The sequence below is a fragment of the Cetorhinus maximus genome, chromosome 19, assembly GCF_964194155.1.
Source record: "Cetorhinus maximus chromosome 19, sCetMax3.hap1.1, whole genome shotgun sequence".
In the NCBI taxonomy this organism is placed as follows: domain Eukaryota; kingdom Metazoa; phylum Chordata; class Chondrichthyes; order Lamniformes; family Cetorhinidae; genus Cetorhinus; species Cetorhinus maximus.
This window is the reverse complement of record NC_135897.1, coordinates 42,846,526-42,859,714: the sequence shown is the minus strand read 5'-3', so window position 1 is coordinate 42,859,714 and position 13,189 is coordinate 42,846,526. Positions and strand designations below refer to the sequence as shown.

The 13,189-nt window shown below is 40.8% G+C and overlaps 1 protein-coding gene across 4 annotated transcripts in view; it reads left to right on the top strand.

Moving 5' to 3' along the window:
* Nucleotides 1-13,189, top strand: part of si (sucrase-isomaltase) — a 228,583-nt gene that overhangs the window by 128,453 nt on the left and 86,941 nt on the right. For all 4 annotated transcript variants that reach the window (XM_078563786.1, XM_078563784.1, XM_078563783.1 and 1 more), the window contains 3 exons: nt 254-303; nt 7,627-7,800; nt 9,234-9,377. In XM_078563786.1, coding sequence (XP_078419912.1) covers nt 254-303; nt 7,627-7,800; nt 9,234-9,377 — 368 coding nt within the window. The remainder of the gene's footprint in view (nt 1-253; nt 304-7,626; nt 7,801-9,233; nt 9,378-13,189) is intronic.

Sequence of the window (13,189 nt, the reverse complement as noted above, 5' to 3'; positions counted from 1 at the left end):
GTCTGAGCCATGTAGCTTATTCCTCAACTCAGACTGTCATTTCAAAAGAAGTATTAAACCTGTTTAGCACATGGCTGGTGAGCTAATTCAATAATTGTTACCCGAAGAAATGACCTATTGTTGTTCTTCATTCTCAGCCCTGTATGCTTTTAAATATATTTCTTAATTGGTGGTTTTAAAATCCTCAACTCTATCACTGGTGTTTCTGATGCAGTGTTGCTGAACAGTAAATTGTACTGATTTTACCTTTCAGATACTTTCCGAAATGAAGCTTACACTGCTTATCAGTTTACAGTTACAGAGGTTAGCTTTTTCAAATTGATTCAATTATAACTTCTAATCGTTATTCTATTACAAAATTTGCTGCTCAATTTGTACAAGGACCACATTTCTCGGATTGTTGGTTGAGTTTTTTTACAGAAGTATATGTATCCCTTTAAACTGCATAAGTATACCCTTGCTGAAATGAACTATGTTTTCAGAAGAGTCTGTGCAAGTATCAGGATGTGCTCATTCTCTAACCTTTGGAAATTCTAAAATGTGACAGCATGCAAAAGCATATACTCAAGTGTCAAAATTCATCCATGCTCATTAATTCATCCTCTAAACAGAGTACTTAGAGGAAGTGTTAATCTATTTCAAATAAACAGATAAATTCCTTAGGAAAAAGTGAAAAAATTTAAACAGGACATTCAGCATTTGCAAGGTAACAGTGCCAGTAGTAATTCCCAGGTTCTAACTTGGCATGTCACTATGATGTATTTCATTTGGGAGTGTTTAATGCAGACGTTACATGCCCATCAGACAGTTATCAATCAAGTAAAGCACCAAGAAGCCATTCCTAAGCTATATTCAGTGATACGGTCAAAGAGAAAATCACCCAGTGGCTGAAGTCATACCTCATGCAAAAAGGGATACTATGGTTCTCAGAGACCAGTCATCACAGTTCCAGGACATCACTCCAGGAGTTCCTCAGGAAATTATTCTCAGACCAATCATTTTTATCTTCATCAATTACTTTCCTCTATTGTAAGGGACTATTACCATATTGAAAGTATATGATTAGATAACCAATGGCTGGAAAGAAATCAAGGATGAAACTTTCAGGAAATTAAGTGAAGTTTGCATGAATAAAAGAGTTGTAATACTTAGGAATTTGGAGTATTCTAAGACAAAAACCTGTGATCATAGTAGATAAAAACTCTTAGAATGTGTCCAAAGACTGTTTCCTTCATCAGCATGTTACATATTTTTATAAGGAGGGATGCAGCTTTAGGTCTAGTTCCAAATAATAACGCAGGACAAATAAATTATCTTAAGGTAGGAGAACAGTTAGGTAATAGTAATAATGACTTCAGTAGGTTTACATGGAAACAGATAAAGAAGAAGAAATGCCAAATAAAAATAGCCCAATATGAAAGTATTGGACTGGAAATTATCTTATTTCAATGAGATGAACAGGAGCAAGCCCAGATTTAATCCAGGGGCAGGTTTAACCTGAAATCTTTGGAGGATGTGAGTGTGGCATGGCTTTTAATTGTACTTTGCATCTTGACTATATGCCCTGCTTGGGTGTAGGTATGCAGTCAAGATGCACCATAAGAGCTGTCGGCTGGTATGAGAGTTTGGCAGTGGTGTGCTGCAAATGGGATACAAACTGGCAGGCTGCAATTTGTGGCATGTACCAGTTATCTGGCTAGTCTTATTTTTCTGGTTTCCTTAATCACAGTATTGTGGCATCACAGAATCATACAGCATAGGAGGAGGACATTCAGCCTGTCATCCTTGTACTGGTTTTTGAAAGGGCAGTCATACTTAATCCCACACCTCCACCTTATATCCATGGGCAGGATTTTACGGTCCCACCAAAGTCAATGGACTTTTGAATGGCTTGCCGCATTTTACAGCCCCGCCAAAACGGAGCTGTAAGATTCCACCTCATAACTCTGTAAGTTCCTGATGCTCAAGTACATGGCCAACCCACTTTTAAAATTATTTATGGAATCAGCTTCCACCATCTTTTCCGGTATAGAATTACAGATCCCAACAAATCTCTGAGTGAAAATATTTCTCCTCATCTCCCTTTTATAACCTTTGCCAATGATTTTAAGTCTATAGCCCCTGGTTATTGACCTACTCGCCAGAAGGAATAGTTTTTCTCTTTCTACTCTATCAAAACCTCTCATCTTCTTGATAACCTCTATGAGGTTACCTCTCCAAAGAGAATATACTAACTTTTCCAATTCAAAACTGAAGCCCCTCGTCCCTGGCAATATTCTGACAAACCACCTCTGAACTTTTTCTAAGGTCTTTACATCTCTCCAGATGTATGATGCCCAGAATTGTCCACAAATCTCCAGCTGAGGCCTAACTATTGATTTATAAAATTCTATCATGACCTCCACTTTTATATTCTATTAGTCTATATATAGTTTCAAGTAACCCACGTGCTTTTTTTGTACCACCTTATCAACTTGTCGTGCCATATGTAGTATACTGTCTTTTCATATTATTCTCCCCAAAGTACATCACTTTTGCGTGTTGAACTCCATTTGCTATGCTTTTGCCCATTTTATCATTCTGTCAATGTCATCCTGAAATCTGCCATTATCCTCATCACTACCTACTGAGTTTCCAAGATTTTTTATCATCTGCAAACTTTATAATCCTGCTCCCTGAACCCGAGTTTAGGTCATTTATAAAAATTTGCAATGAGTAATGGACCTAAAACTAACCCTTGAATAACACAAGTGCAAACTACATCTCCCAGTCTCAGAAACATTCGCTAACTACCACCCTTTTCTTCCTGTCACTGAGCCAATTCTCTATCCGTACTGTGACTTTCCCTTAATGTATGCAATTTTTTCCTGCATCTGTTCCCATATCCAAGAAGTATTTCTGACAGTAATACACCCAGGCTGCCATCACAGTCATGCTGTCCTGTCATCTTGTGGGAAGGATGCTCAGAAGAGTCAAGACGAGCAACTTCTTCACACTTATCAAACACCTCTGATCATGCTTTCATGTTATACTGTCCATCCTCTCAAATTTCACCTGACATCTATTCTCTCCAATCAGCGTTTCCAAAGATTGAAAACGTGGGTGAACCATTTTTCAATCTTTTAAAAAGGCTGCAGTATTTTTATTCCCATATATATCTGCCCAGATCTTCCAGAAGTGGCAACCAATGTTGGATTGCCACTCTGATTCTACTTTTCTGCACCTTGATGCAGCTTCACATTTCTGGCTGAGTCTTCTGAGCCCGGCTTCTCCAGAAATGTGGAGCGTACAGTCCATTAGAAAGCTCCATCTCAGTGGAGTAGTGTTGGTGGAAGGTTGGGCATGCCCCATTTTCACAGCACTGGCTGCTATAAGTTTAAATGTCCACTGTGAATGTCAGTGAACGGATGAATAGGTGAGTGGATGAATGAGTGAACGGGTAGGGTAGTAGTGTGGGTAGGTGGGTGAGGTAAGGTGGGTGAGTTAGAGGTAATTGGGTAGGATGGTAGGTGGGTGAGGTGGCAGGTGGGTAGGGTGGCAGGTGGGTAGGGTGGTAGCTGGCTCATCATGTCGGGTTGGGGTGTTAGTCAGGTGGTGGGGGGTAATCAGGTCTTGGAGGGTAGTCGAGTCAGGTGGAGAGGGGTAGTCGGGTGGTCAGAGATTAACGTGGTTGGGAGGGGTGGTAGGGTCGGGGGGTTAGTCAGACGAATAGAAAGGTAGTCGGGGGGTGGTCAGGGGATCAACGGGGAGTCAGTGTGAATGATTTGGGGTCAGTTGGAAGTTAAATTATTATTTTCTTATCTATCATTTCCTGGATAACTATCCAGGTAAGTATATTGGAATTGTCCAAACTCTCCGACTGAAACTCAGGCTGGGATTTTCCGGCTACATCGTGGCGGGGCCTGCTGCGGGAGATTCGGCAGCCCAGCCAAAAGGCCATTGACTTTCGGCGGGACTGGACAATCCCGCGATGAGTGGGGCTGGAAAATCTTGCCCTCAGCGTCGGAGCCTTTTGCGGAAGGTCCCAGGGAGGAGGGGAGTTTCCAGTCGGAAGTTCAAACTTCCTGGAAGTTCAAATTTCCCGGAAATTCCCACAGAGGTCAGTGTGTCGGGACTTCTACGGGGTGCTGACACACATCTTGGGTTGTGCGTCTGGTCAACAATGATCTGGAGACTGGAAGATCTAGGCCAACATGATATAACTTTTAAGTGGCAGCTTACTTTTATTTTGGGAAGCAGCTTCATGCACGCAATTCTGAAGGAGCTCCTCATTAAACTCCCAAAGTAAAACTCAAGCTGTACAGAAAGCCAGTTAAAAAAAGAGTAGTGGTCCGGCCTTATCAGATCCACCAGGACCAGTTCGTCGCTCTGGTATTGGGCCGTCAGAGATATCATGTCACTTTTTGTCTGGCATTGCTGAATTGGAGCTAAAATGAACTAGTACAAGTTGTAGCAAACTAAAAATTAGCTTAAGTGTCAAACTTTCTTAGTAAAACGCAAAACAACTGAACGTCACTCATTTCAAATGATTGGCAAATTATGCCATCTAATTTCTGGTCCTGATAGCATGGGGAGGATTTACTTGTTTCTGTCACAATACTTAATGGATTATTTTATAGGCAAAAAAAAGAGAAACATTTGGATCGAAAATCAGATTGGCACACTTATTTGTATGCATTTTAGGCCAGATGTTACTGTCAATGTAATAGTGAGGCTAATGGTGCTCACCATTATTTATGCACAACTGGAACAGCATCTTTGGCTAAGCAGCAGATGTATGTGTAAATGCAAGATCTAAAAGTTGCAGTCTGACTTGTGCCTCTGTTCCATTAGCCTAGTGAAAACAACATCTCGCAATAGATATGAACTAAACCTGCCACAGACAATGGAGCTTTATCAATTCTTAATACCCTTTAACAACATGTTAGGTGTTAATTACTTCCAACCAATCTGTCTCTCGCACTGAAAATTAACTATTATAAGTGTGAAGTATCATTCCTTCAGGTATTAGAGATTTTTAAAAATTAAGTTTTTAATATTTTTAAGATTATGTTCTGTCCCTCTTTTCTCTTTCCCCTAATCCAATCTTTCTTTTCCCCTCTTTATTTCTTTTTCTGTACCTGATCTGACATTCTCACTGGAAAGAGTACAGAGGAGATTTACGAGGATGTTGCCAGGAATAGAGAGTTTTAGCTATGATGAAAGATTGGATAGACTGGGATTATTTTCTTTGGAACAATTTGAAGCTGAGAGGAGATTTACTTGATTAAGTTATACAAAATTCTGAGGACCTAGTTAGAGTGGACAGAAATGATCTTAGCAGAGGGGTCAACAAACAAGAGGCATAGATTTAAAATACAGTCAGAAGCATTAGAGGGAAGTTGTGGAAAAATCTTTTTCACCCATAAGGCGGTGGAAGTCTGAAACTCATTATCTGAAGGCAGAAGGGGCAGAAACACTCATCCCATTCTAAAAAAAAACAACTGGATTTGCACTTGAAGTGTCATAACCTAGAGGGCTACATACCATTGAACTGGAAGGTAGGACTCGGCTGTATGTTAGAAAAACAGAAAATGCTGGAAACAATCAGCGGGTTACGGCAGCATTTTTGGAGAGAGAAACGGAGTTAATGTTTCACCTGTGAACTTTATCAGAACTGGGAAAAGATAGGAATGTAATAGGTTTTGAGCAAAGGGTGAGTAGGACAAGGACAAAAGGAAGGTCTGTGATAGGGTCGAAGTCAGGAGCAATTGAATGATAGAAGACTTTGCCTTCTAGGGCCAAAGGGAACGGTGACAGGGTGAGATAAGAAACAAAGGAAGAAAGACCCAGATCTCTGGATCATCGGAGACCGGACATATAACCCAAGATGCATGTTGGGACACTGCAGAAGACCCAACGTGCTGATCTCTTTGGGAAGTTCCCAGGAAGTTTGAACTTCTGATGGGCAATTACACTGGTCCCCGGGACCCTCCACAAAAGTCTCCAACTCTGAGTTAGAATCAGAGACTTCAAACAGTTCTGACGTACTTGCCTGAATAGTTACCCAGGAAATGTTAGACAGAAAAGTCCCAGTCTAACTCCTGGGTAACTACAGAACTGAACCCCCCCGCAATCACTCACATTGGCCCTCAACTTCCCTCCCTCTCCGCCCTGTGACTATGCCCTTCGACCCTCCACAACTATTTCCCCCGATGCCCTGACTATCCTTCCTGACCCTTCCAACTACCCACCCTGACACCCCGGACTATCCCTCCTGTCCACCTCACCCAACTACATGCTGAGCCTACCCACCTGTCACCCTACCCACCTACCACCCTACCCATTAACCCGCTTACCACCCTACCCATTAACCCGCTTACCACCCTACCCATTAACCCACTTACCACCCTACCCATTCACTCATTCATTCACTCACCTATTCACTAGCATTCACACTGATCATTTAGACTTACCTTAGTGCAGCTGTCTTTGTTTATTCTTCATGGGATGTGGGCATCGCTGGCAAGACTAGCATTTGTTGCCCATCCCTAATTGCACTTGAACAGAGGGCAGTTAACAGTCAACCACATTGCTGTGGGTCTGGAGTTTTTGTAGGCCAGACCAGGTAAAGATGGCAGATTTCCTTCCCTAAAGGACATTAGTGAACCAGATGGGTTTTTAGGACAATCGATAATAGTTTCATGGTCACCATCACTGAGATTAGCTTTCAATTCCAGATTTATTAATTGAGTTTAAATTCCGCCAGCTGTGATGGTGGGATTTGAACCCATGACCTCAGAATATTAGCCTGTGGCTGACTTTACCACTACACCACCATCTTCCCTGGTGCCATGAAAAGGGGGTGTGTCCAGCCTTTCCCTCCGATGCTACTCTACTGCGATGGAATTTTCCAATGGACTATATGCTCTGGATTTCCAGAGATCAGGGCACAGAAAAATACAGTCAGAGTGACAATCTGACAGTGAGTGCCGCTTCGTGGAAAATCCGGGTCTAAGATGTGCCGAAAGCAGGTGTGCTACAGATTGAAAAAAAAAGAAAACAACCAAAGGAAGTGAAACAAAATGGAGCACAGATCATGGTTTGAAATCGTTGAACTCAGTGTTGAGCCCTGAATACCATTAAGTGACTAATCAAAAGATGAAGTGTTGTTCCCAGGTTGCATGGTTCTTTATAAGACTGTCTTTTTAAGACTGGAGATTGACCTCCTTCTGTTTCTATGCATGGTCGTTTGCCCTATTCACTTAGATCCCAGATGCTCCCTCGTGTTGCCATTATCAGCTCACACTGCCAGCAACTTGCCACACAAAAATCTGTACCATTCAAGGGCAAGTCTAACTAACAGCAGATACCATTAATTGCCCTGCTGCAGCAAAAACTGGACCATTATGGTGAGACTATCTGCATTAAACGCTTTTCGGCCCTTCAAAGTTTGCTTTTTGGTTGCTTTGTTAGTAGATAGCAAACTCATTGCTTTGGGCAAACAATATATGCACAAGGCCTAGATGTGACATAATTTGGACCAATATGAACCTTATTTGCATGATTAGTGTTAACACTACCAGGGGAAAATAATTCATGGAATTTGTTTCAAATACTTAATGAAATTTTGTGGGGTTTTTTTAGAATCTTTTGGATATCAAAGTACTAAAAAGAGGATACATTGACCCAAACAACCTTAAATTTGGAGAAATAAGGATCTTTGGCATCAAGAATGCTCTGGCATCTGTCATTGTGAAACATGGACAAGGTGTCACAACTTTATCACCAGAAAATATCAATTATAATGCAAAGACTAAGGTAATGGAAACTTTCTTATCTGAATAATTCTTTCTTTAATTAAATACATCCAATATTCATTGAGCTTTAACTGTCCCATTCTGTGTTACTCAGTCTGAACAACTGTATTTTGTTTTAACCTATAACACTTAGTTGTCAAAAATTATGTTAATTCATGCTTCTCCTTTACATCCTATTTGTAGCAGAGCTAACTGATTCCAGGATTAACTTTGATCTCAAACTTTGAATCTAATGTATGCATGAATCAGAATTAAGTAAGATAAGACTGTCTTGTGGGAGAAGGTGATCACACCAAAATGCTTTCAAAGATCTGTATGAGTGATACTTCTTATTTGCAAAGCAAGATCCGATAGATTTCATTGTTGCTCATTGCTTGAATGTGATAAAGAGAAAGATGCACATATCTTTGCACATTGTTTCTGAACAATTAGTATTTTCCTGTAAAATTGAGCCTTTTTTCTTTGTCAGACCATATTCTGTATTGAGAGGTTAATCTGGAGTGCAACCTTTCATAACATTCTTTAATCTGATAATGATTGTCATAAACAATGCCTTTATCAATTACTTTGTTTTATTTGATGATGTTGACCGACTGCCTTTTATTAAAATTCATGGAACCATAACAAGTAAGAAATCAATTGTTACTGCAACCAGTCACGGCTTTATAGCTACACTAGGTATATTTATATTAAAATTAAATGGATTACATTTTTTTAGTAGATTAGATTTTTCACTGTGACAAGAATTCCTGTTAGGAAAGCATAAGAATGGAATTTCTGCCCACCTGTGTCCTCCAGAGACAGATTAATTTGAACGTTAGTGGTGGGCACCCAGCTGCATTTTCTGGGCTGCATATGTTCAGTGGGAGGAGGAAAGTTATTGTGATCAGTGGTACCATGTAAAGCAGAAAATAATTGAAAAACTTTGTCATTTCAATTCACGTGATTGATTGAACTGAGCCTGACAGGCATTTAAATTTTAAGCTGTCCATCCCTGTCCCACACCTTAATAGCACTGGATGACAGATTGCAATGACGTTCTTGATATCCAATGTTACTAAGGATGCTAATGACTAGAAATCCATCAGTTAAAAGCCTCCTGCTAATACCTGGCGATTTGCGTGTGCTCAACCCAAATACGGGCAGACACCATTTCCAGTGGAAAGATCAAGAAGCTGAAGAACCAACAGAATAATTTATGGACACATTTTCCATTCCTGCCCATCTAGAAACTGTTCAAAAATGGATGCTAATTCAGAGGAAAACCCCTGCTCAAGATCTAAGGAAGTAGAACTCTCAAACACAAGAGAAACTCTAGATACTGGATGAAGTTTATGCTTTAAAACTATTATTGGTAATAATAATTAAAAATTGAATTATTGTAATCGGACTTCTTAAGTGACCCTTGCAATAAATGTGTTTTTCTTTGTATAGGTTGCTCAGCTGACAGGTCTTCAACTAGAACTAGGAGAATCATATTCAGTACAATGGAATTTTTTAGTATTTGAAAAGATTGACTGTCACCCTGAAGAAAATGCAGATGAAACTGCCTGTATAGAGCGAGGTTGCAAATGGGTTGTAAGTAATGCAAAAGCAGAAAATTGCTTTGAGAGAAAATGTTAGTTTATTTAATATACACACACACAGTTGTATATATTGTGTGTGTGCGCACATATTTAGAAATTATTTTTAAGATTCAGTTTTATACTTAACATCATCAGTTATGAGGAAAATTTCCCATCATCAATTACATTCCAGCCAGCTCAAAACTGCATGCAACATTAAAGATTTCTTATCAACAGCCAGATGAACTGCTTCTGTAGAGTCTGTGTGAGTATGGGAACAGTTGCAGAGTTGTACCCACTTCTACATAAGCACCTTCAGACAATTTCCACCCCAGGAATGGCAGAACCAGTGGCAGTCAAGGTTATCAGCTGTCTTCAATATCAGATAATAATAACTGACATATAGTTTAGCAAGGAAACACTTGCAGTGACAAATATGGCCCCAACTTTAAGTTGGCGACCTGCTGGAAGTGGGGAAATCCAGAAGTGCACAAGAAACCTGAAAGTAAGTGCCCATGTCTGTCGGTCACTTTTTAATCCAGCTACTGCATTACCATATTATTATTGGATTTTCTGACCAATTAGCTTGAGTGCGTGTGATGACAAACCATATGGGTCGGTTTCAACTCCAGTATTTAAAGAGACACAAAAGACATGAAATTTGATGGATTTTGGAGTTGGCAACAGAGCAGAAGAACTTGATAGAATGGACTCCACCTGTTCAATGGCTGTGCCTCATTTTAGTGACATCTCCACGATTGTGTTGCCGGGAGTTGTAAGGGCCCATGGGGGATATTCTTCCCTACTTGCGGGAGAAAGGTGCCTGCTGGTGAAACAAAGAAGGCATGGTTGGAGGTTTCCCATGAGATCAGCTGCAGAAGTGTGATGCTATACTCACAGATTCAATGCCAAAAGCAGTTTGATGAGAAAATTGAGTACAGTGGCACAGTCACCTAAATCCTGATGTTGGCACCTTTTCTCACAGAGATGTGCATGCCAACAGTCTCGCTAGAGTATCCACAAACTCCAGGTACAAAGTGAATTCTACTGGTCACTGAATGAAATGGTCAAAACATTTTTGTTACCGCAATATTAGCACGTCCACACCTGCTCCTCTGCACTGTTGACTTGCCTTACCTCCTTTGGAGGAGAATGCTGACATTGCACATGAACAGAAAACCATGAAGAGAGGTAATTTTCTGTCTGACCCTTGTTCCCTCCCTTGAAGAGAACAGTTAAGATCTTAGTGAGATCTGTTATAGAGGGCATGGCCACAAAGAATGCAAAGACACTGTCAGCAGCACTATAGTCAGAGCAATGGAGAAATTATGACCACTTGGCAACAATAGCGCAGTTTCAAGCACTGTTCTAGATGTTCACCATTCCCTACATTCAAACAACAATGAATTCCCATTTTATTTAGGCAATTGCTCTCTTTGGTGCTGAAAATGGTGGGGGTGTGGAAATCAGTGTGAACAACATTATATGGATACAGGGTCCTCATTTGTATTTTTGTATCCTGAGTTGGTGGCGGCTTTTTACTTACAGAGAAACAGGGCAATGGAGGCTTCAATGATACATTCTGGGGTAGTCTTCAGAGTTATATGATCTCACACCACCACCTCAAGGGCAATGTGGGATGGGCAAAATATGCTGGCCTAGCCAGTGATGCCCACATCCTATGAAAGAATAAAAAAAACTAAAGGTAATAAAAATTTGAATAGGGCTGTTAGCAGAAATATTATGAAGGTAGAATTAAGTGATCTTTGTGAAGGACAGGGTGTGAGGATTGAAGCTCAGCTCTGGTTTAACCAGAGTGCCATGATTCTGGATTGTCTCCTTGAACATGAGTGAATGGCTGGGGAAGTGGATGAAATCATTGGCATTAAGGGAGGGGATTTTATTGCAAAAGCAAGTACTGATCGTTTTGATCTTTTCATTGATCACTTGAAGTAAGTTACGACTTTTCCGTGACTTGATATAAGACTGATGGTCTCAAAGCATGATGGTGAATGTTGAATCCAGAGTGATGATAGAAAGGTAGAGCTGGTTGTCACTTGTGTGCATATGGAAGTTAACCATATGGTCAGACCGAATCTTTGATGAATTACAAGACAAGTTGTCTGCCATATTTGCTCAGTTTTGCAGCTGCCAGATTTGAGGGCATTAAAATGGCGACTGTATTGTGAGCAAGAAGCATTGGAGATGTGGAATGGTGAGGTATTAATTAAGCAAGTAGGTGGTGGCCCTTGTGTCATGGCAATTGGAGGAAATGAGATGGGGAATTGGAGTTCAATGATGAATTAGTAAGGAAGCTTGGGAAAAGTTTTTTTTCTGTCGGTAGATGAGGAAAACTGTGCGATTATGGGAGGTTACGGGACTATGGGTGAAGAAGGAGACAAAGAAGCAGTCAGAAGTAGCCACCAGTGATTAAGACCTCAAAGGCTGTGAGGCCTCTTGAAATGACAAGGTGTGGATATGGATGGGGGTGGGGGGGGTGATTATTGGTGTATGAAATAGTGATAACATGCACAGAGAAATTTGGGAAGAAGGGCTGAGGTGTTTAATTGTAGGAGAAGGCACTGAAGATAAGGAGTTGCTTGGTGTTGAGGGAGTATATCTTGTGAGAATGTTAACGTGGCACATAGAAGCATGATTTGCTTTGAAATGAGAAGCAGGAGGTATGAAAGAGAAGTGTGGTATATGGGCCCTTGAAGGAAGATAAGATGTCACATATGTAAGGGGAGAAGCCAAGGCAGGATTTGACAAAGTGGTTTGTGCCTTGGTCACAGCAATTTGGGTGGGATTGGAATGTATGGTCAGGTTGGGAGGCTTCAGTAACCGGGAAGGAATTGTCATCCAAAGGCTAGATTCTGTCAGTGTCAGGAGATCGATAACATCACTCACGATGAAGTTATGAATCGCAAGATTCTAATTCTTCATGGAGCAAACGTTGTGGAGGAGGATATGGAGCGTGATTAATATCCCAGCGGTATCAGGAGGGATAATGGATGATAGTTGGATTAGGATGCAGTTAGAGAATTTAACCCCAAGGAGGAGGCTAGGTGGGAAGATAAACAGGTGCAGAAGTTGAGGCAGTTGGGGTGGAGTGGTGGAGCTGGAGAATGTGAATAGGGGCATGGTTGAGGGGTGAGGGGGAGTGAGGATGAAGACAGATGAACAGGGGAAAGCCTAGAAATTGTGGTGAGAGAATGGGAGTAGGGGACTGGAGCCCAGTGTAGTAGTTAAAATATATGCAAAATGAACATGGGGAAACCTTAGGTTACATAGAACCAGGGTAAAGGGCTAGGTATTATAGTGAAGGTCATTTGCAAAGGACTTGTGTGAGGTAGTAAGCCAATCCACATTATAATGGTTTATCTAAGGAAAAGATTTTCTAAGCAGTGTGTTGCAGTGAGGTTCATTATGGAAATTAACAGACGGAGTTAAGGTTCAAATTGGAAATAGAGTTCCTCTGGCAACCGAAAGAGGAGAGAAATTTAAATTTAGGCCCCAAAGGTCTAAGAAGTAACCTCTGCAGGAGTCTACTCAAAACCTCGTTCAGTTTAACAGTATATCTCTCTGCGTCATTTGTTTTAGCCAACTTCTTAACCAGATCCTGATGAAGCAAATCTAATGTGCCAATCTATAAAGTGTTCGGTTGAGCTATGCATAGAACATTAAGAATATTGTGCTGCTCAACTTCAAGAAAACCAGAGCCTATACTGGCTGAGCTTATGTTGTGTTTATATTGAGTCCTGGCTGATGGAACTGAAGCAGGTGTACAGGATACATTGCATACAAATGAAAAGCAAATACTGGGGT